The sequence below is a fragment of the Trichoderma evansii genome (genome assembly GCF_050947405.1).
Source record: "Trichoderma evansii strain SZMC 28006 chromosome Unknown GGI43scaffold_11, whole genome shotgun sequence".
NCBI lineage: Eukaryota > Fungi > Ascomycota > Sordariomycetes > Hypocreales > Hypocreaceae > Trichoderma > Trichoderma evansii.
Genome location: NW_028145195.1, coordinates 758,860 through 779,484, shown reverse-complemented (window position 1 = coordinate 779,484; position 20,625 = coordinate 758,860). Strand labels below are relative to the sequence as shown.

General features: G+C 47.9%; 5 protein-coding genes across 5 annotated transcripts; 4 read left to right on the top strand and 1 right to left on the bottom strand.

Moving 5' to 3' along the window:
* Nucleotides 1-3,655: 3,655 nt before the first annotated feature.
* On the top strand, nt 3,656-5,306 carry GGI43DRAFT_423232 (alpha/beta-hydrolase; the record flags this gene model as incomplete). The annotated part of the gene is made up of 2 exons (XM_083208213.1): nt 3,656-3,886; nt 3,951-5,306. The coding sequence occupies 2 exons, from the start codon at nt 3,656-3,658 to the stop codon at nt 5,304-5,306; spliced, it is 1,587 nt and encodes a 528-aa protein (XP_083060252.1).
* A 1,719-nt stretch (nt 5,307-7,025) lies between these two features.
* On the top strand, nt 7,026-8,951 carry GGI43DRAFT_406466 (zinc-binding alcohol dehydrogenase family protein). The gene is made up of 4 exons (XM_083206148.1): nt 7,026-7,663; nt 7,718-7,990; nt 8,045-8,300; nt 8,376-8,951. Exons 2-4 carry the CDS (start codon nt 7,723-7,725, stop codon nt 8,887-8,889), a joined length of 1,038 nt encoding a protein of 345 aa, XP_083060251.1. The 5' UTR covers nt 7,026-7,663; nt 7,718-7,722; the 3' UTR covers nt 8,890-8,951.
* Nucleotides 8,952-13,349: 4,398 nt separating this feature from the next.
* Nucleotides 13,350-14,785, bottom strand: GGI43DRAFT_423230 (n-alkane-inducible cytochrome P450; the record flags this gene model as incomplete). Its single annotated transcript, XM_083208212.1, has 6 exons — nt 13,350-13,394; nt 13,432-13,472; nt 13,527-13,721; nt 13,791-13,902; nt 13,943-14,593; nt 14,693-14,785. 6 exons carry the CDS (start codon nt 14,783-14,785, stop codon nt 13,350-13,352), a joined length of 1,137 nt encoding a protein of 378 aa, XP_083060250.1.
* Nucleotides 14,786-15,090: 305 nt separating this feature from the next.
* On the top strand, nt 15,091-17,143 carry GGI43DRAFT_406454 (uncharacterized protein; the record flags this gene model as incomplete). Its single annotated transcript, XM_083206147.1, has 1 exon — nt 15,091-17,143. A coding segment is annotated over exon 1 (1,610 nt), but the record flags the coding sequence as incomplete, so codon positions are not given.
* Nucleotides 17,144-18,392: 1,249 nt separating this feature from the next.
* Nucleotides 18,393-19,961, top strand: GGI43DRAFT_427832 (T6SS phospholipase effector Tle1-like catalytic domain-containing protein; the record flags this gene model as incomplete). The annotated part of the gene is made up of 2 exons (XM_083208884.1): nt 18,393-18,640; nt 18,688-19,961. 2 exons carry the CDS (start codon nt 18,393-18,395, stop codon nt 19,859-19,861), a joined length of 1,422 nt encoding a protein of 473 aa, XP_083060248.1. The 3' UTR covers nt 19,862-19,961.
* Between the last annotated feature and the right edge of the window lie 664 nt (nt 19,962-20,625).

Sequence of the window (20,625 nt, the reverse complement as noted above, 5' to 3'; positions counted from 1 at the left end):
GCTTTGGCGTCTGTTTCAATCCATGTCTGTCAAACATCTGGTTTCGCGCATGAAAACGTGGAATCTCGATTCTGGGTTTGCCCTTTTCCAGGCCCTGCAAGCCCATCTCGCAAGACAGGTTGTTGTAATTGCTTTGGGCTGCACAAAAGTTCAATGTTTCCAATTGAAAGCTTATTTATGCATGAATTTGCCAGCAGGTAGACATGGCCCATCAAAAAGAAAAGTTTCTGGTGAAACAGCCATCCAGCTTCCTTCACACACACACAAAGTGAAAGGATGGGGGGCCTGGTTCTCCAATTGCAGGCGCCGCTTTGATGGTGGCGTTCTTATCCATCATGCGTGGCGGGTATAGGTACTTTGTTGTATTAGTAGTACTACCTTGGTAGCATCAATATCTATGCGATATCACGGAGGGATGGATCTGCCTTTTCGTCTTTTGCTTGTCAGACCCCATCAACTGCCGGCTGGTTCTTGCAGCTCCAGTCGTTGTGGTTGCATGCTGCCAGTTCGCTCCTCCAAACAAGTGCCAGCCGTCAAGCATCACCACCTCTGGCATCACCCTCAAGGGGGAACCAGCTCGGGGTGCCAATACCTCTGTATATATACGGCATGCATGCTTGTGATACCCCCCTTCACACGCAAAATGGCCGTGCGACTCACACAGCAGGCGCCACGGCTCACGGGCGTTTGATCCTCGCATAGGCTATTGCTGGCTATTGCTGGCTATTGCTGCAGGCATCGTACGACAAAAGGAGCGAGCGCGTGAAGCAGCTGGCTGGCTCTGTCTGGGCTGCCGTAATGCATTCCGCAGAGAGGTGCTCGATAACTCGGAACCGGTTTATCAGCTGGCGTACATGTACAGTATCCTCGCATTGGCTGGTGGCATCTGCATGTCTCATGTCTCAGAGACGCTGCTACGTGGACCACCATGTACTATATCCCGCTTGGGATACTCCATAGAGAAACAGCATGGTGGCTGACATCCAGCATGAACGGGCGACCATCCTCGTACCTGTACAAGCATTTGCAAGAAATAAATGTGATGCATCATAAACGCCCTTGTGGTCAGCCATGCGTTCCCAAGCCCGTTGCGCTCGTTGCGCTCGCCATGCCATGCTATGCCATGCAGCCACGACTAGCCTCTTGAAGATTTCACCTCCATGGCCCTCAAGGTACTGGTACATTGTCCAAATATCGCTACTATTGCCGCCGAAAGGACGCGGCTGCCCGCTTAGGGGCCTCCACAAGATGCGGGAGCTTCACTGGAGCTAACGCTCCGCAAATGTTGACTTCTTGCCTCTTCCTGCCACTCACTCTTCTTCTCTCCATTCTCGCCCTCGAGTTTAAGCACCGCAAATAGCCAAGCCGAGCAACAGATGAAGATAAGACATGTGGAGAGGGGGGGGCCAGAAAAAGAAAAGATGGGGTCATGACCCAACTCCAGGCCTCAAGAAAAAGGGCATGTATGTGCTGAATCTTGCCCAGGCGGCTATCAAGCCGGAATAGAGTACATCTTCTTCTGGGATAGACGCCAGCAAGGTGGTAGCCGTGCAACCCTTTCTCCACAGCAGCTCTGGGCGTGGGACTGGCTAGCAACGCAACTGGCAGCGTGGTGTGCAAAGGCCTGCAGTGATTGATTGATAGCTTCATCTTAGTGCAGTACTACTAAACCACAAGCAAGCGATAGTCCTCCATTTCATGCAAAGCAGTCACGCCAAATGCCGGGGATCCTCTTTCCCTCAGTACTTGAATGTACGGCATGTTGTCTCTTCGCTGTCACGACCGTCAAATGCATATACGATGCGTATTTGCATATCCCCTGCATAGTACCTTAGGCAGGCATCGCTGGCGCATCCTCAACGCCTCAAGGGAGTCTCCGAAAGCCCCCCCGAAAGCGCCACTCGATCCTGCACAAACTGTTCCCAAGATCGGGGCCCTGATTTGGCAGAAACTTCAGGCCTAGAACTCCGAGCTGGTCCTGCTTGCGCAGTAATACTCGATGCGCGAAAAGCGGGACCTATCAAAATATCGACTATTCCCGCGGTCCACTCGAGAGCTCTCCTTTCGTGTAACTCGTACCTGCATAAGACGTGCCAGCTCACAACATTCCTTTCGAACCACTCACGGCCAAGCCTGTTTTGCCTTGCTCTGAGTTGTCTTGTTTGTCGTGTCTTGTCCTTATCTGGCCTTGGCAAAAATAATCCTTTTACCACTCAGACATTGAGCATATGAAACAGCCCAACGCACCCAAAGCCAGTGTTAATAGCGAGGCTTCAGCTCATTTGCTTCTTGCTTGGCGAATAAGGCCAATGAAGCCGACCAAAAATCTGCCAGACCAAGTAAAAAGCTGCCCTCATACATGTGGCCCAGGGCCATGGTAACATCTTATTCTCTCTTTGGCTAGATTAACCGGTTCCGGGGCCTGTCCTCACTATGCAGTGTTAATAGCTGAGAATAGCTCAGCCTCACATCCCTGTAGCCCCCATAGTCCACGCTATCGTATATAGTAAGCAAGATAGATGCTTGGATCGTCTTCATATGCTGCTGTGATTGCTGAGGTCTTGATAAAAGACAACATATGACGTAGCTGAAATATATGAGCGGATTCCATCATGGTGGGCGATGTGACAGTGATTGAAGTTTGTACGACCTGCCCGTTTTGGGTAGAGAACAGGTATATCCAGTGTAAAGCATACACTACTGCTACCAGCAGCCGGGTTCGTACTTTGTTTGCTTATTTTATTTTCTTCCCGTTTCCTTTTCCTTTCGCTGCTCAGTGCCAAATACACAAATTTGTCATGTCAGAAGAAGTGAGGTGTTGCTGGTTTTCTCGTTATAGCCATGTCATATAAGAGCATCGCAATGTAAATGTAACAAATGACCTTGCTGCCCTCGTTTACCAAATTTGTAAGCATCCATCTCTTGTTCGCTCATATCCGCCGGGAGTAAGCATATAGCTCATATATCGACCGTATAGACGCGAAACAGCCGCTTGCCTCCCATATAAATATGCAACCGTCCGCTTGCTTTGCTTGCTTTTCTTGTCCTCAAACATGCTTCAGATTCTTCTGGAATAATTCAGCCATTTAGACTTCCGATAGTGTCCCAGTGAGTAACCCATACCCAAAAATATCCCTTTTGGAATCTCGTATGGGCAAATTGTAAGCGTAATTGCCCGCAAAACTATCCATCGGCAAGCTTTCAAACAGGTATTATCCCCTGCTGGCTACCAGTCATCAAGGGCTTTTCTGCGCTAGAGGCACTGGGCTATCCGTCGGCCAATACGATTTTAGCCGCCCCTGCTTCAAATAGTAAACGTGCAATAGGCAAGTGGTACTGTCACCTCTGCGTGAAGAGGGCGTTATGCGGGGTCCAACATATAATCCATAAGTGAGTCGTACGGTAAAACGTAATAAGAGCTTCATCATTGTGTCTGATCGTCCAGGAAACTCATTGTAGGAGCTGTCAGCATTAGCAGTCGGTAATGAATGCTAGCCTATTCCGACGGGATTATCAATAGCATCAACCCGCGTTATCCGGCATCAAGATGTTTCCCTTAGAGAGTATAAATATGATGCGCATAAAGGACGGAAGCTGCTAGAGATTCAAATCTAGAGCGTCGAAAGAAGTCCAAAATATCATCTCATTCGTCAGAATGCGTGTTTCCAGGTCTCTGGAGTTGGCCTGCACACTGCTGTGCTCTGGCACGGTTGTCAGTGCTCAGTCGCCACAAGTGAACTTGGGATATGCTACGTACCAAGGCTCAACATCTGGTGGAATTAATAAGTTCTTGGGCATGCGATATGGAGCAGCCCCAACAGGTAGCTTGCGATGGAAGGCTCCAACTGCCCCTCCCACAGTCTCCGGAGTTCAGTCTGCTACCCAGGTATGTGTTTCAGTCCTCCTCACTGCCGTCTTTATATCTGATATGTTGTTATCTTTTCGTATAGTTTGGAGACGTTTGCATGGCCACCAATGCTGGGCCAAATCCACAAGGCCAAAGTGAAGACTGCCTTTTTGTCAACGTTTGGGCCCCCTCGGGTGCTGGACCCAGCTCCAAGCTCCCTGTCTGGGTCTTCATCCAGGGAGGAGGATTTGAGAGCTTGGCTTCCGCAGGAACGGATGGAAGTGGCGCAGTGGCCAACTCTGGAAACAACATCGTGCTTGTGACCTTAAACTATCGCGTGGGCATCTTTGGCTTCCTGGCCAGCTCCGAGATCCAGGCCAATGGAGTAGCCAATGCCGGTTTATACGACCAGCAGGCTGCCTTGAAGTGGGTGCAGGAGCACATTGCTCAATTCGGTGGCGATCCAACACATGTCATCATCCATGGACAGAGCGCAGGTGCCGAGGCTGCGTCGTTGCAACTTCTCGCCAACGGAGGCCAAAATCAGGGTCTTTTCGTCGGAGCCATGTTTGAGTCACTCCCCGAGATCACTCAACCCAAAGTGTCGGAGATTCAGTTTCAATATGATGCTCTCGTCAGTAATGCCGGATGTGGTTCAAGCTCCGACTCGCTATCTTGCCTTCGCGGTCTTACTACCACCGCGGTGCAGCAGTTCAACGTACCCATCGTCTATCCTGGCCAGTCTAATTTCCCTAATTACCCATATGTTCCTTGTGTTGATGGTGTATTCCTACAGACTGATGCCTATGAGGCTTTCGAGACTGGCAAGTTCGTCAAAGTCCCCATGTTCTTTGGCAGTGTCACAGATGAAGGGACAACTCTGGGTGCCCCCAACGCATCGTCACCCGAGGAGATTGAAACCTTTTTCCAGAATAACTACCCTCGTTTGTCGAGTCAAAACACATCTGCAATCATTGCACAATATCCCGAGAACATTGAACCTCCTTTTAATGGCCATGCGGCCTGGTTCCCAGCAGCGGAACTTGCCTATGGCGATGTGCTCGTAACCTGCCACGGACTCAACTTTGGCAAATATTTTATTCAGGCTGGGCAGCCCATCTGGGCCTACCGCTTCAACGTATTGACACAAAGCAACATTCAAAGCGGAGTTGGTGTTCCCCACGGATTTGATCTAGGAGCAGTTTTCGGAGGCGGCTATGATGACTCCAACTTGACCAATATCGATCAGTTGCAAGGTCATTACATCTCCTTTGTTCGTTCTCTGAATCCAAACACTTTTGCCTTTCCGGGGTCGCCATCGTGGCCACAGTGGAACGGACAAGCAGGAGGATCGAGGCTTGTGATCAACAATAACAACACAGTTGTCGAGGCTGTCCCACAGGATCAAATGAGTCGGTGTGCGTTCTGGGAGAGTCTAGTTTCCGAGTTAGAGATCTAGTTAGCTTAGCGAAATGAGAGTGGGCTGCCTACCAATTTTGAATCCGATCATGCCGTGTTGGACCTTTCTACGTGTATAAAAGGCTGAGTAGGCTATGCTTGTAATTCGAACTTGGTGCTGATATCTCTACTCAAATGAAAAGAAGAACAACCTTGTTTCAATCAATTCTGCGTCCAAAGTTGAGAGGAAAAGAACACCATCCATCTCCATATTACCATCTTGTTCTGTTGCTTAGCTCCCGATGTAGGTCTTGTGGCCTTGTTCGCTACATCGCATGGAAATGACGATGGAATGCTGAAGAAGCGTGAAACACGCGCCGCTTTTGGAAGGGAATTTGGCAGACATTGCAAGAAACTGAGTGAACCAGATCGTAATCTCACAAATCGCGTAATTTGATGCAATTCTCCAGTACCCTGCACCGCCTTAACTGAGACCAATGATTTAGGTCAGGGACACAGCCAAATAACCTTGAAGAGCCGTAGTGAGTGCAGGAGTGAGAATGATGGAAAAATCCGAGCTTGCTAGAGTGCCATGGTATCTAATTTGGTGAAGACGAGGAGTTGATTCAATCTTCAGATGCTTGTTCGATGGAGTTTCTGGTTGAAGCGGAAAGCACACCCGACGGCTGCAACTCGAGAGAAGGAACGGAATAGATGAAGATGCTATTATTTTGCATCATCTTAAAAAAAGAAACAGAAGCAAAAACAACAGAGCGGCATATCGGCATATCGGCAAAGATTGATGATCATCAGTGGAAAAGAGACGAAAAAAGGCCATCAGAGGACGAAAGTTGGGCGAACTGCTGCCATGATCTTGTCGAGCTGTGCCATGTTCTGTTTCGTGTTTTGCACGAGAGATCCGAGCAGCATCTCGCTGAAAGGGTCACCGTATGTTTACTCCGCACGGCGCATGCTCTTTTGCCCTCGGAAACTAAAGTCTTGTGACGTCTTATAGCCTGTTTCCGGCCTTATTTAAGCGAGCCTTTGCTAGCAGTTGCTGCTGAAGCGTTTCCGTTTAGCGAAAGGAAAGGGGCCGGCTGTTATCTCAAAGTCTCCAATTGGCGAAAGACATGATGAGGAATTATGTATTTGGCGGTCAAGGCCTAAGTAAATTTCTTTTGCAATATTTAGGAAAGCGAGCTCAGCGTAACGAGAACTAAGAGCTGAAGCACGGCATATCAGCGATGACCCACTGCTGTCAGGCCCGTTCAGCTGACATGACTTTTTCTTTTTTACATTCTTCTTTTTTCTTTTCGTTTCGGCAATGATCCGTATCTACCTCTCTACGTGTCGCCATTCTTTTTTGGCTCTCCTCCATCAACAGTCTTTATCCACCAATCTGCAATGATTGCGCGTGCTGAAAACAGTAAGCCACGGCCAGGCTTGTTTTAATACTTGAGCATTAATCTGCACTGGACCAAAAACCGTTCTCAGCATCTTTTGGTATTTTGGCTTCGTACATACGCGAAGTTCGGCAACCTTTTTCCCCCATCGGTAGCGTTTTGTTGGAATAATGGCTCGGTAGGCGATTACGTGCTCGTGTCAGCGATGATCCTCTATATTCTCTGAACATTGGTTGTATTCCCAGAATGGCTTTCCAAGTTGATTTGTATGATTTTCTCGAAAAACTTCCTACCGATCACTAGATCATCTTCCGCGACCTCCTAACCACTTCTACCATGACGTCTTCAGACGGTTCTGAGAGAAAGGGATTATAACAGCACTTTACGTGGTAAGATTGTAGCTGGTTTCATTTCCATTTTTCACTCAGATCTCCTAACGACATCTCACCAGACAACCCTTGGGCGATCAAAACCTAGTACCATTTTCCAAGTACCATCATAGCATCAGCATATAGCAGTCCACAGCGAGCAAGCAAACTGTCTTCCTTCAACTAGAAGAAATGCATTGGTGTATTCGTCGGACGGATTGTCGCTTGATGTGACCTTCGAAAAGCTATTGCGGTAGTTTTTTTTATGACGATACACTTACCTTTCGCAGCCTAACCTCTAGCTCCATTGTATTGAGTTGTGACGTTATAACCGGAGCCTGACATCGAGGTCGTAGGGCGGTTCAAACTTTATTAACCGCCGTCGATCCTTTATATTCCATGCTGAGCTAAAACCCTTAAGGTTTGGGGTAGATCGACAGATAGTTCTGTATTGGCTACATAGAATGGACTTTTGGCTCCACGTTGTGACACTCCGTTTCATCTTGTCTCTAACGAGTAGCTGTGAGGTTACTGTCACGAACCCTACATGTACGTAGCGTGAAGAGACAATATTCAACGTGGGAAAAGCCTTTTGCGGGGTAGCTTGACCTGTCAATCACTGTAATTGGGAAAAGATGAGACAAATGGTGCGTAATTTCTATTTGCATTCCTAGCGAATTTCTTTCTTCTGACACACGCAGCACCAATGGCTACCCAAACCGCGATACAGATGAAAGGCCCTGGCAAGGCCGAGATCGTCACTAATACCCCCATGCCCAAACTTCGAGATGACTATATCATTGTTAAAACAGTCGCTGTGGCTTTAAATCCGGTTGACTGGAAGCAGATTGACGATCTGACTGTCCCTGGAGCGATTGTAGGATGTGACTACAGTGGTGTTGTCGAGCAAGTTGGCCCTGCCGTCAAGCATGGGCCTCATGTTGGCGATAGAGTCATGGGAATGGTTCATGGCAGTATGTATATTTGAGACCAGCTACTTGAGAAACTCTACTGATGCATTGTGGCAGGTAACTTCTCCAACCATGAAGACGGTGCGTTTGCAGAACATATTGCTGCCAAAGGAGACCTTCAGCTCAAGATACCCGATTATATGTCGTTTGAAGAAGCCGCAACACTAGGCGCTGGCATGATTACTGTTGGAAAAGGCCTCTACGAATCTCTGGATTTGCCTTGGCCCGACGATCCTCCAATGAAGTCGTTTCCCGTGTTGATATATGGGGGTAGCACGGCAACGGGCACTCTAGCAATTCAGTTTGCGAAATTGTGAGTATGCCAAGTTTAATAAAGCAGTGCAATGAAATCTTTTCGCGTTCAGCAATAGCTAACAGAATGATTTAGATCTGGTCTGGAAGTCATCACAACATGTTCCCCAAAGAACTTTTGGCTCGTCCGCAGCCTAGGGGCAGATCACGTCTTCGACTACAACTCACCAAAATGCGCCGCGTCCATTCGCGAAATCACAAATAATCAGCTAGGACACGCTTTCGATACCATTTCCACGCCCCAAACGGCCGAGATATGTTGCAACGCCATGAGCAGCCAAGGGGGCAAATACGCCGGCCTTAGCGGCCTACAGGAGCTTCCGCGCAAAGATGTTGAGAACCTTCAAATCATGGCCTACACCGCCTTTGGCGAGGCTTTCGACTTTGCAGGCCAGGAGGTCCCAGCAAACCCAAATAATTACGATTTCGCGGTCAAGTTTGTCTCACTGGCGCAGGCGTTGCTTTGGCAGGGCAGGATTAGGCCACATCCGCAGAGCGTGAGAAGGGGAAGCTGGAGCGGTGTTTTGGATGGATTGCAGGAGATGCGGGAGGGAAAAGTCTCTGGGGTAAAGCTTGTGTATCCTATTTGAGGTGAGATATTAGCTTTTTCAGGTACACGTATATAATTTGAAGTCGAATACCTATTTTTAAAGTCGTCGCCGCTACTTTTTTATATGCTTACTCGAGGTTTACTCATACAATACCCGCCTTCTACCCTGCGCCCTGAGATGTCAGATATGATGTCCACTATCGGAAACCATTCTAATGTGGAATAGCGTAAAAAGTTTCAGTAATTCGTGCTGATAAATAAGTAGTCTCTCTTCTGTGAAAACGGCCTCAGAGAGAGTGCATGAGTAATATGACTCGGGAAGAAGCATTCAAGACAAAGTTCTTCGGTGGATTGTCTTTGTAGATTCGGTTTCTATTGTAAAAGTAGGTCAAAGGTCATTGTATTCTCTGGCATCACTGCAAACGGTAGAAGCTATGCAAAATTTTGTCATATTTGTTGGTTCCATTGCATTGTGTACTAGTTCATATCATATCAAAGCCCCTATTCCTGTAGAGGTACAATGATGAATCATCACGATAATATGTTCCCGCATATTTCTGCTCTAAAAGTTTGACCCATCATTTATCCTTTACACCTCAACTCCGACCCGCAATACCCGAGTATCCTGCTCAGACGGCTAAGCGGGATGTTTATGCCGAATTCAACTGCTAAAATGCATCAAAGGAGAATAACTCTTCGCACTCCCAAGTATTGCAGTATGTTTATAGCAACTTTAGATGAAGCTTCGTTCTCAACGAACAATGGTGCCTCAAATGGGAGAAGAGGAAGATGAAGAAGGTTGCGTTGATGATGACGATGAGGTTGAAGGCATTTGTGTTGTCCAAAAAGGGGCATTCCTGTACCCTTGGCTCTGTCTATTTTGTTGCCTTGTCGCACTTTCAGAGGATCTGTATCGGTGGTTTTGGTTTTCTAGGCGTTCAAGCAACTCTATCAGCTGGTTATGTGTCTTCTCAGCTTGAATAGCTAGCTGTGCTTGATAATATTCGAAGCCGGTTTGCTCTGAAGCCTGACTTTCGGCAGCTGTAGTTTTTTGGGCACACATTTTCGCAAAGAAGGGAAAAAATGGTATCTCGAGGTTGAAGTTGAAGGTTTGTTATTGAGGGATAAGAAAGGCGTGGAAGAGGGGAGCTGGCGTTGAAGATTTATATAAGGCGTATTGATGTTGGTACGATATACTAAATCGAATACGTTGTGCGGCTCAAAGTGGTGCTTTATTTCGCACTTACGGAAGTAAGTAATAGTGCCGAGGAACTCTGCACAGACAAACAATGGAGATGTCCGGTACTTGAATATAATGACGAGTTTCTGCTCCACCGCATTCTCTAGACCAAGATCTTGAGACAGCAGCATCGTCTATATATCATTACCGGATCCATTGTCCGAAAGCGGAAGTTATACCCTACCAAATGGTTACGACGGTAGCTTTTTTTTTCTGGGGTCTCGAAGCGATAATCTCCGCTCATCCCGCCGGCGAAGAATACGACTAGTATGAGATAGCTCGCCGTAGAATTTGCGCTAAGAATGTCATTCCATCCCTTTTCCTATCTGGGAAGAAAATTGGGTTTACTGGAAGCGAGGGAATCGTCGTAGGATTCTGGAGCTTGTTCGATGCGAAGCGGATTTTCGAAGCGGCTATTTACTGTAATTGGGTAGCGGCACACCTCGTGAGGAAGCTGCATTTTCCGTAATTGTAGATGCCTTGGATGGGTAAATGCACAAGTGCTGAAATGATCAGAGCGTCATCTTTTTTTCCTTGTCTGGACTTTTCTGATACTGTAGAGGCTGTACCCAGCAACTCAGCCTCAGCAATGGTGTTATGCCAATGTAACGTAGCTATAGAAGAGCATATAATAATTTGTAGATGTCATGGTTGACATGTGGTCGGCGTTTGTTTCTTGTGTGTGTCGGCGTTTGTGTCGGGATTCTGCTTGGCGGAGTTCCACAGTCAGCAAATCGGCCTTACCATACCATGCAAAGGAGTCTCCGTAGTGAGTAATACCAAAAGGATTGGAAGCAGTTGCCTGCAATGACGATTGGCAAAATGATGTGAGATGCAGAGCATGGCATGAGAATGACGCTTTGTCATTGGATTATGCCTGGATTTATTTCTGGATGTCCGCAAGAGTGCAGGTGGTGCTCCTTGGTGCTCATTCTGGTCGTGTTGGTTTAATGCGATGCAGGCACGAGGCCATGACTGGTGCCTGAGGAACTAACCAAGTCCTCTCAAAGAATGTGGCTTCAGAGTATGTTTCAAAAGTTCAATATTTTTTCGAACTACTCTGGCGGCAAATTGTCACATGGCAGTTGGCAGACTATTCGCGCTTCATTTCCGCCAGCCTTGTTCCAATTTTGAACGTATTATTCTAGCTCCGGACATTGCTGGGTGAACTCGGTATGCAGCTACAATCCATTCTAGATTTCAAGTCGAAGTTCTTTGTTCTTTGAAGTGTATCATATCCAAAATCAACCCAGTTATGCTACAAAGATATCTAGCAAGACACTGACGAGTTTATCGGATAGGACTTTGGACAGCCAATCTGCATATCACGCCCCAAGAGAGCACAACCCTGAGCATATTTACAGTACTGTTGGAGAATAACTTAATGCAGCAAACACTTTGATGATTGGATATCAATGCGACCATGAATATCGGCGAAAAGAGTACGCTATGCTCTAGTGAAGCAGTGGAAATATCTCGGTCTGCCAAGCTCCAATCGGCACCATTGCTCGCTTCTCTTTAGCAGACGCGTGCCAAATCGCCACTACATAAATACGGTGCTTACGATTTGCAAAAAGCTAATCTATCTATTCCTTGGCTCGAAACAGCCCCTCTTGGACCCACGAAACCTGTCAAAAGCGAGGCTTCTAGCTGTACTATCAGCTATTACTTTAGCTCCTATACGATCGTCTGGATGAATATTCCTATTAGCAGCAATTTCCAGGGTGGGACTTGAATCACATCTTTGCCTCTTACGGCATTGGCCTGGCAGACAAGAAAAGCTCGCATCCTCGTTATCCGTGTTGGCCCTCTTCTTTGCTAGACTCTCCTTTTCCGGCAGTTGAATCCGGAAGTTGACGTCAAACAAGACATGGGGAGCCCACCATCATGACTCGGCCTTGAACTGCGCTGCCGACCCCTTGCCGCTGGCATTAACTCGAAGTGAGCTCATGCTCCAACTGCATTATATTCACCTTCCAGCGGCATGAGACTTGAGTTCAAATTCGCAGAGGAAAGAGACTAATAAGCCCATATCTTGTTTGATAGGCCAGCTGTTCGTTTTACCTGTTCTCTTCTGCCAACCTTGGTTGATAATGTAATCCTATCTGCGCCAGTAGTCCGAGATGGAGGCTGGCTAGAGAATGGAGATGCTGATCCAGTATCTTTCGATTACCCTCTTTGGCAATTGCGCTACCGATTGATTCCCCACACGTTCCCGAACACGGCTCCGTCCCGATGGACACGCGGCTCTCTCTCCACCAGGCTATTAGTAACACGACGGCTATGCTAAAACTAGCCCAGTGGACGTGGGCAAAGAGAATGGGATACAGTACAAGTAAGCACCAGTTGCTTGAACAATATCGGCTTTGCGGCAGCGATGTTTAGTTAATGACGGATCACACTTATTGCTGCTGCTTTCTTTTCTTTTGATTGACTCAGATCTGTTCTTGCGGCTATTGCGGCATGATTCATCCAGCCAGGTAGCGGTACAGGCTAGGCGTGCCGCTCCTTTTTTGTGGCTGCCCCATGCGATCGTATTGCAGTAGCGTCCGTGTGTGTCGCAGCTAAACAACCGACGATTGATTTGCGCTGGGCAAAGTTTCTCGCTTAGGAAAAGACGACGACGATAGTTTCATGATATCCCAACGAATGGATACCCGCATCAGGAAGCACTGCCTTTCTACGCAGATCTATGGGACCTTTTCTAACTGGATTCCCGCTTCACCGCGCAAACGCCGTATACACATACGGCGTTTTCGTTCTTCGCATCCGCGGTGAGTGTATTGCGTAAATGAACTAATCACGTTCCTGGTTGAATTCACTGCACAAACCAAGCTGAAAAGCTGCAACATGTCTCTAGTTGCAGCATCCATCCCGTCCCGGTTCCCTGCTCCACAAAGGATGCTACCCACGCCTGTCAACCACGCGGTCATTTTCGATCCATCTCAGGCCGAGAACCTAGAATATGTGAGGGGAGAAGGATATCCAGGGTGATTAATACTTGCTGCCTGCTCGCTTTCGCCCTCGTTCTTCTCTCGGTCCCGAGATGGCCAGAATAGTTGAAAATTTCCTATTCAGGGTGCGGATAGAACAAGGGCCAGCAGCATCGTGAAAATGCCAAGAAATAAGGATTTGTCCAGCCGAGTATTTCATCGCCAATGGGTAGCAACAATGCCGTTTGTGGGTCATTGGACATGAAAATCTCTGCCCCATCATGGCCAATTTCTTGCAAGCGTTTAATTCCGATTCCTCTAGATGCGTCATTCCGATTCCTCGAGACGCAACCGGCACGGCCAGGCCGGGTTCTAGTATTAACCTTTTTCGAATAGAGCCTTGGCCAACCTCAGTCAGGGCATATTGCTGGCCAATGCAAAGACGCGGCCCTCCCTTGAATGGTAGATACCCCCAGCCGGGCTAAAACTTCTCGCTTTCCCAACGCTCCGGGCGAAATTCATGGGAGTCTTCCCCGTAGATATCAGCGCGTCGGTGCATCGCATAGGCGCAACAGGCAACTTGCGTTCCCTTTGCTACAAAGACAGGCGAGGTGCCGTCTCTGCCACCGCCAACTGGCAAGACTGTATTACATATAGCCACGCGACTGTTTAGTGGTACAACGGGATGAAGCCGTAGTGCTAGGTGGTGTTGTTAGCTGTAGCTCAATTTGCAAGGTGATGCCTCGTTTCGTCTCATACTGTACTCGCCTTCGCCCTTGCAGCACTTGAGATATTTGAGGCTGCGAACTTCCTCAAAAGTCGGCACTCGACCATCCAGACTGGCAATCTCTTTCCGCAGTTTCGACCAGACAGCTGGGTGCTTCGCAAGCATAAAGAATATGTTGCTTAGCAATGAGCACGTTCATGACCTCATCCAAGATTCGACGCCTGTCAGTTGTGCGCCTTGCCAGTTCGTGTGAGAATATGTACTTGTGGTTATTTGATCCTGAGCTGCTGACCAATTCATCTTTATCAGACTCAACGGCATGGATCGCTTCGTCAACAAACTGCTGGCCAAAACTCTGGCAGAATTTGTTACATCTGTCCGCCTTGGGATCTCTGTAGAATTTACCCAGTGGTCCCAATAATTTTCGCATTCTAATAGACTCCTGAGCATAGTCGAATGCATGTGCGACGTCAGATTCTGACTTTGCAGTCTTCTTCTGACTGCCAACTGACTGTCCAAAAAGGAACGCAGTGGCGGAATCGATTGAATATCGGAAGAATAACTCTTGCAGATCAATAACACTTCCACCTCGTGAAATTAGTTCTGAGAGTTGGGTAATTAGTTTTTCAAACTCTGTCAAGTCTGCAACCTGCTCTCTGGCAAAAATTGGGCGGATAAGGGCCCGAGATGTTGCCCAATGCTCACCATCGCTAGTAAATATTCCTTTTCCAATGAGTGGCCCAAGGCGCTGGAAACGATACTCGATACCATAGCCCTTGAAATTGACCGGCAGAAGTGTTCTTATATTCTCAGCTTCAACCGTCAAAATCGCCGGCCTTAGCAGCTGCCTTGATTCAAATGTATTGCCAAGATGAAGATATCGTTGGCAAGTTCATTCAAGAAATTTGTGTTTCCGAGTAGCACGCATATTCTCACGCATTACATCAATACCCATCAGAGGATCCTTATTGCAATATTTCGCAATTGGCTGGCACGAGAGCGGCCGCACTAAATACGAGTACAGAAATACTCCCATTCTGAGACATAGCGTCCACATAATTTTGAGAGTGTCGATGAAACATATATCAGGATCGACATCTTGTAAGCCGAGGACCAGGCAGTGAGGAGGCATTATAAATATTACTATATACTGGCCTAGTGTAGAATATGTCAATTTAGTCGCCAACTATCCCGTTGAAGACCCGAAACTGTTTGACACATGATAACATGAGACATGACAGCAACTGAGATATGACGACACCTGAGACATGACAATATTCGACTACGGGCTTCACTTCATACCGTACATGGCTTTTTAAATAACAGCCAATAGCCATTTAATCGGACGATGAGCAAAGTAGACTGGCCGACCCGCTTGTCTTGTCAAGTACCTTTATAGAATTGATCTCAGCGTCCCTACATCAAGTATCCGGAGAAGAAACATTCAATAGCAAATACGGAATTTCTTTAAAGTCTCAGATACGCCGCCATTAGGCATTGATCAAGGTGCTGCAGCCTGCAAAAGAGTGCCGAGAAAACACGCCATGGTTGCTGATTCTCATCCCCACGCCATGTCAGCTACCTCGTCCGACTCAACAGAGCGAACTTGTCTCGAGTCATCTCAAAGCTACGGTTACATATGGGCTGACTGGTTGTACGGGCATGATAAGGATAAGTTCATGGTCGACGTCTACAACGACTGCAGAGACATCGATGACTGTGCAGATGCCGCCCAGAGAGCCGCACAGCCCCTTCTCCTACGCAACAAAGTACTGGGCAGCAAAAAGCCATGGGTGGAGGGAATAGCAGACTTTATCGAATTCGAATCGCAGCTCTTGGTGTCCGGCGTGCCCCAGTTGGATATTCTCCATGACGATGATTGCGCCATTGCAACACTCCATGCTGCGTACCTGCATGGGGCTGTTAGAGGAACATGCAGGACTGCCAGTGGCGCAGAGTGGATCGGTCAGTTGGGCGAGTTTTGCGCAGCCGCCGTACATCAAGGCTTTAAATGGGTGCGAATGTCTGGGGGTGTGGCAGATTGGGAACTTCCCACCTTGGGAGAGTCGTGGTGCAAGGGAGCTGCCTTATGGGGGATTGTGTCCCTGTACATGGCGGTCGACATTGCAGGCGCAGATGCCGGCAACGACGCTGCCTTGGAGCGCATACACTTGGTGATTGGGGCTCACCACTTTGCAGGCTCAAGCTGGCTGAAGTATAGGGGTGCTCATCCGCATAAGTGGTGGAGCACCGAGGTTCGCGGACGCGCCCCCAGTGAAGTGTCTATCCGCAGATTCGGCGAGAAGCATGGTTGGCCAGAAGAGATGATGGAAATCCTCTGTCGAGGCGCCAATCATGTCAGTTCCTGGAAGAATCCACCTTTCAATCCGGTCCATTTAGAGAGAATGCGAAACTTGCTGATCTGGGATCATACTCCCCGGCTTAAATCTAGATTGATCCGCGTGGTCGATGAGCTGATTCAGCTTGTCGACAACGTCACCGAGTCTGAGGCTGAGGAGATTCTGTCCAGGTGCGGGTCGTGGATCGTGGCACACACTATACGGTGGCACGGACGAGGCGATCGCAATGACAGAGTTGTCGAGGTCAGTGCCCCGGGTGCCGTTCTAGGAGTATTGAGAGAATCACGCCCTCATGTATCCAATGAAGTCTGTAATCGAGTCGTGGCATGGAGTCGAAGAAGAATAGGACATCTCTCTCCGGAAATGCAAGACCTGTTCCTGGGTAGGGTTCTGCAGAGTGTCCAACTTCGCGGAAGAGTTCCAGGGGTGGTGGAGGGATACACCAGTGGAGGTGCTGAGCCCTCGCGGTTCGTTGACGAGTGGTGGCACGTTGCAACCTGGGCAGCGATTCTGAGCCATCCAGCCGGTGGAAAAGATATCCCTGTCGATATACGGGAGCTGGTTGTCAGTTTCTTCAATGTGTGGACGAAGAAGAGAAGAATCGTTGGCAAAGACATGCATGCCAGCCCAGCTGAAGAAGACGGGCTCTGTCCGGTATGCACCGGCAATTCCCTTTTCGAAGCATCCGTGGATAATCGACCATCGGTGGCAGTGTGGCAGTGTACCACATGGGGGACACTGCTTTACCATAATCTAGGTTTAGGGACTCTCGACGATATTGACCTGGGGTGTAGATAGCCAGCGAGAGCGAATTGTCATTCGCTTGGTTGTAGGAACCTTTTGCTTGACTAGATGTGCTTAACGGGCTTGCATTGTACAAGCAGAGCCTGGTGATTTCTCGGATTACACTGCCGCTTCGAGCTCTGTTTAAGGTTGGAGAGCACAAAGCAAGGGGTAGCCATGCGTCAGGCATATGATACATAGCTGTCATCATAGCATCTCCTTGGTGTAGTCAGATTACTCTATATACCGTCTCATATTACCGTAGTAATAGTATGTTGTCTCACATTACTGTAGTGCTATATTTTTTCATACCACCGTATGGAGTTAAAGATATTACACAATCTCATCTCCAGGTAGCAGTAATGCTAAACTAGAACACTTCGACGTAAGCTTATTTGACAGACGAAATGCTATCACTCTATGAGCATCGTTTTTTGCACCTCTAACAACGTTACCCTATCGCTTGGTAGCCTCTTGGATTGAGATGTATTGCGTCAATTAAATACGGAGCTGAGCACGTATAAGGGAAAACATGTAAAGCAACTAGTAATTCTTCTCTTCGTACACTGCATCGATAGCCAGATGGTCCCCGTTTGGCGACAATAGAAATGCATATCCACACACACTCGCACACGCGCATACATATGTCTAGAGTCCACTCAGTAGAGACTCGCTGTAGGCAAATTTTAGAAGCACTGGACCCGTGACCATTAGATATTTTATAGCTAGATATGTTGTCAGTTCTTCAAACGATGAAAGTCTTAGAAGCCAGTTGGCCTAGAGTCATGGGTTAGTCTCTTGGCCGCTGTTGGTTCTGGCCAATGTCGTCGCCGTGGTAGTTATTATTGGATTTACTGGATACGAATTGGAGACTGAAATTAGTTTCCAGCTCTGCCAGCTTGACAGTTCTAGTCCATTCTTGGTTGCAAACCACTTTCAGCTCTGTGTCAGCCCTACGGAAGCATCTAACACTTCCCATTGGCCGACGAGAATCTCAAAGACGCCGGCTTCATCAGAAACCTTATTTCGGTGAATTCAAGCCGCGTGATGTGACTAGCAGCACAGCATGCGGGTGAGAGCTGATCATGCCTACTTTTAACAAGCAGTAGCTATGCCTACCCTTGATTTTGGTCTGCATTTATGTCGCGAGCCTGCGACCAGCTGAGCAACCCCCTTGGCTGGCGCGGTTTCGACGGCATCCAAGTAAGAGCTATCAAACCTTAAGTTGATGGGATTTTATGCTGCAGAACCTATATTTCAATATATGGGAATCAGCTCAGCTCTGTTTATTAATTCAGCTTGTGCCCCCTACTGAGGATGCATAGCTTGGCGGCTTGGGGCTTTTGGCTCATTATTAACATGATTTACATGTGATGTTTGTAATTGAAGTAGTTTCCTAGAATGTTCAATACTACTTGATCTCTTTTACTCACCATGTGCACAGTCACATATGTTTACCAGTCGACGTGAAGCGTAGTCCATACATCTTGTCTGTTCATGATGTCTAGTTCCAAGTCCGACGCATTGGAATCCTCACCAGAATCCTCACCAGAAGCCGAGCCTAGGCCTCTCATCATCCTTGCCGATGGTAGCTGGTGTGGTCGCGAGGCCGATACTCGGTCCAACATCTATCTACTAGCAAAAATGGTTGGAATTGATATAGCGAAAGTCAAGGTGCCCGACATCCACCACGAGGGCGACAAGGCGTGGTATATCCACGGCGTTGGGCTTGGAAGCACATTTCTCGAGTATGTCGTAGTAATCGTCTCATTGTTTAATTACTGATATAATACAGCTATGTTTTCAACGGAATAACAGCTCAAGATATTGCCGACCAATGCGTAGCCGCTTACAGATTCATCGTTTATAACTACACCTACCCTGATCGCCAAATCTGGATGTTTGGCCTTTCTAGAGGTGCATACATGGTGCGGTGTGTCGCCGGCATGATCAATAATTGCGGCATCGTCAAGCCTATACGAAAGTCGGACGGCACCATTGACAATGCCGAGACGGATCTTCTGTGCCATCAAGTGTACAGGATCTATCGCTCCGACGATCCCATCAACGAACCGCACTCGCACCAGTCTGTACAGTTCCGTCAAAAAGCAAGCTGGCCCCTAATTGGCGACGAAAGTCCAGGAACCCCTAAACTAATGCCGCCTGTGAAATTCTTGGGCCTTTTCGACACCGTAGGCAGCCTTGGGATCCCAGACTTTGTGGGCGGCGTTGGGCTAGACTGGCCAACGTTTCACGACCAAAAGGTTTCAACCGTCGTCGAGCTTGTATATCACGCCATGTCCTTGCACGATGATTTTTACATCTTTACTCCTTGTCTTGCCAAGCGGAGTCATCACCCAGGGAGGCCAGATGATTTTGGAATCACCCAGAAATGGTTCCCAGGTGTGCATTATGACCTGGGACGGCAACGCTTCAAGTTCTTGCGGATGTTTGGCGGTGGGTGGTTGGAACGACTGCTGGCCAGATGGAGCTGGGCGAGCAAAGTTATCGAGCCAAACGAAGTACTTTCCGATCTCGTGTTGAAGTGGATGCTTGAGGCTATCAGGGAAAACGATCCAAGTGGGCAGGTCATCTCTGCTGAAAAAGTTGACGAGGAGATTGCAGCAGCGGATCAGAGAATTGTCTCTGATAACCGGCAGATTGGTGATGGAGATGTATACAGAAACATCGTCGCATATGCTCCATTTGGCAGTGCCATTGTAGGTTTGCTAACGGGGCTCTTTGGCACGCGATGGCAGACGAATCAGATTTTCCAGCTCTTCTTTGCGCTGCGGGATCGCCTGATTGCTGATCCAGATGCGCACGTCTACAGGTATCTGGACACTGATGCATCCATTGTAGGATCTGAACATCAGAGGATTGAAGAGTTGGCAGAAGTAACTCCGGCAAGATATCCATCGCAGACCTATCAGGCTTGGAGATTGAAGCGCAGATTGCTAGGGTATTAGGATGAGTAGATACTGGAAATTCGCACATACTACAAAGGTTGGTACAATAAGTGGTTAAAAATCTGCGATTGTCTTGCAATGTGCCACCTTGAGACATTTACGCAAAAACACGCTTTTATAATTGCATCTCTGCATTATAAGTTAGTATAAGATGGAAACGAATATGACAGCAATATAGACACTAACTCCCGAAGAAGCGAGAAAATCTTGAATATACGAAGTTGCTTTGAGGTGAGGACAGCAGTTCTTCTCTAATGACTGGCTAAGCAAGGCAGGAGAATACCTAGCAGTAACAAAGTCAGGGTTGCATGTATTCCAGTCTCGGTACGTACTGGCGTTATCCGCCTCAACCTGCTTGCTGATTCGATATCCAACTTCTTCCTTTCCCAATAGCAAGAGTAAGCGTTTCTTTTTTATAAATCCAGCCATGGGCCCTTAACTTTCCATCCCCAAGTTCAGGTGGCTTCTCGTGAAACAGCCATGGCGACACGTTAGCAGGCAGTAATTGATACCCTCGTATGTGACCTGAAGGCTGCCGCCTTGAATTGGATTCTGTGCTACTATTTATTACAGATCGGATCCGTGACCCCTGGGCGATATTATTACCCGGCTCAACCTGCCACTCCTGTTTAAACTGAGCGCAAAGCTGCAATATTTCCCAGACGTTGGGGGGTGAGCACCTAGTCGTGATTGGTTCAACGATCCCAGCGGCCTGATAGGCACTACACACATTGGCGCCCAACACGCGATACTTCGGTGCTGGT

Coding starts and splice junctions, on each gene's coding strand:
- GGI43DRAFT_406466 (XM_083206148.1), top strand. CDS start 7,723: ATGGCTACCCAAACCGCGATACAGATGAAAGGCCCTGGCAAGGCCGAG. Junction 7,991..8,044: donor CATGGGAATGGTTCATGGCA/GTATGTATATTT, acceptor GCATTGTGGCAG/GTAACTTCTCCAACCATGAA. Junction 8,301..8,375: donor GCAATTCAGTTTGCGAAATT/GTGAGTATGCCA, acceptor AGAATGATTTAG/ATCTGGTCTGGAAGTCATCA.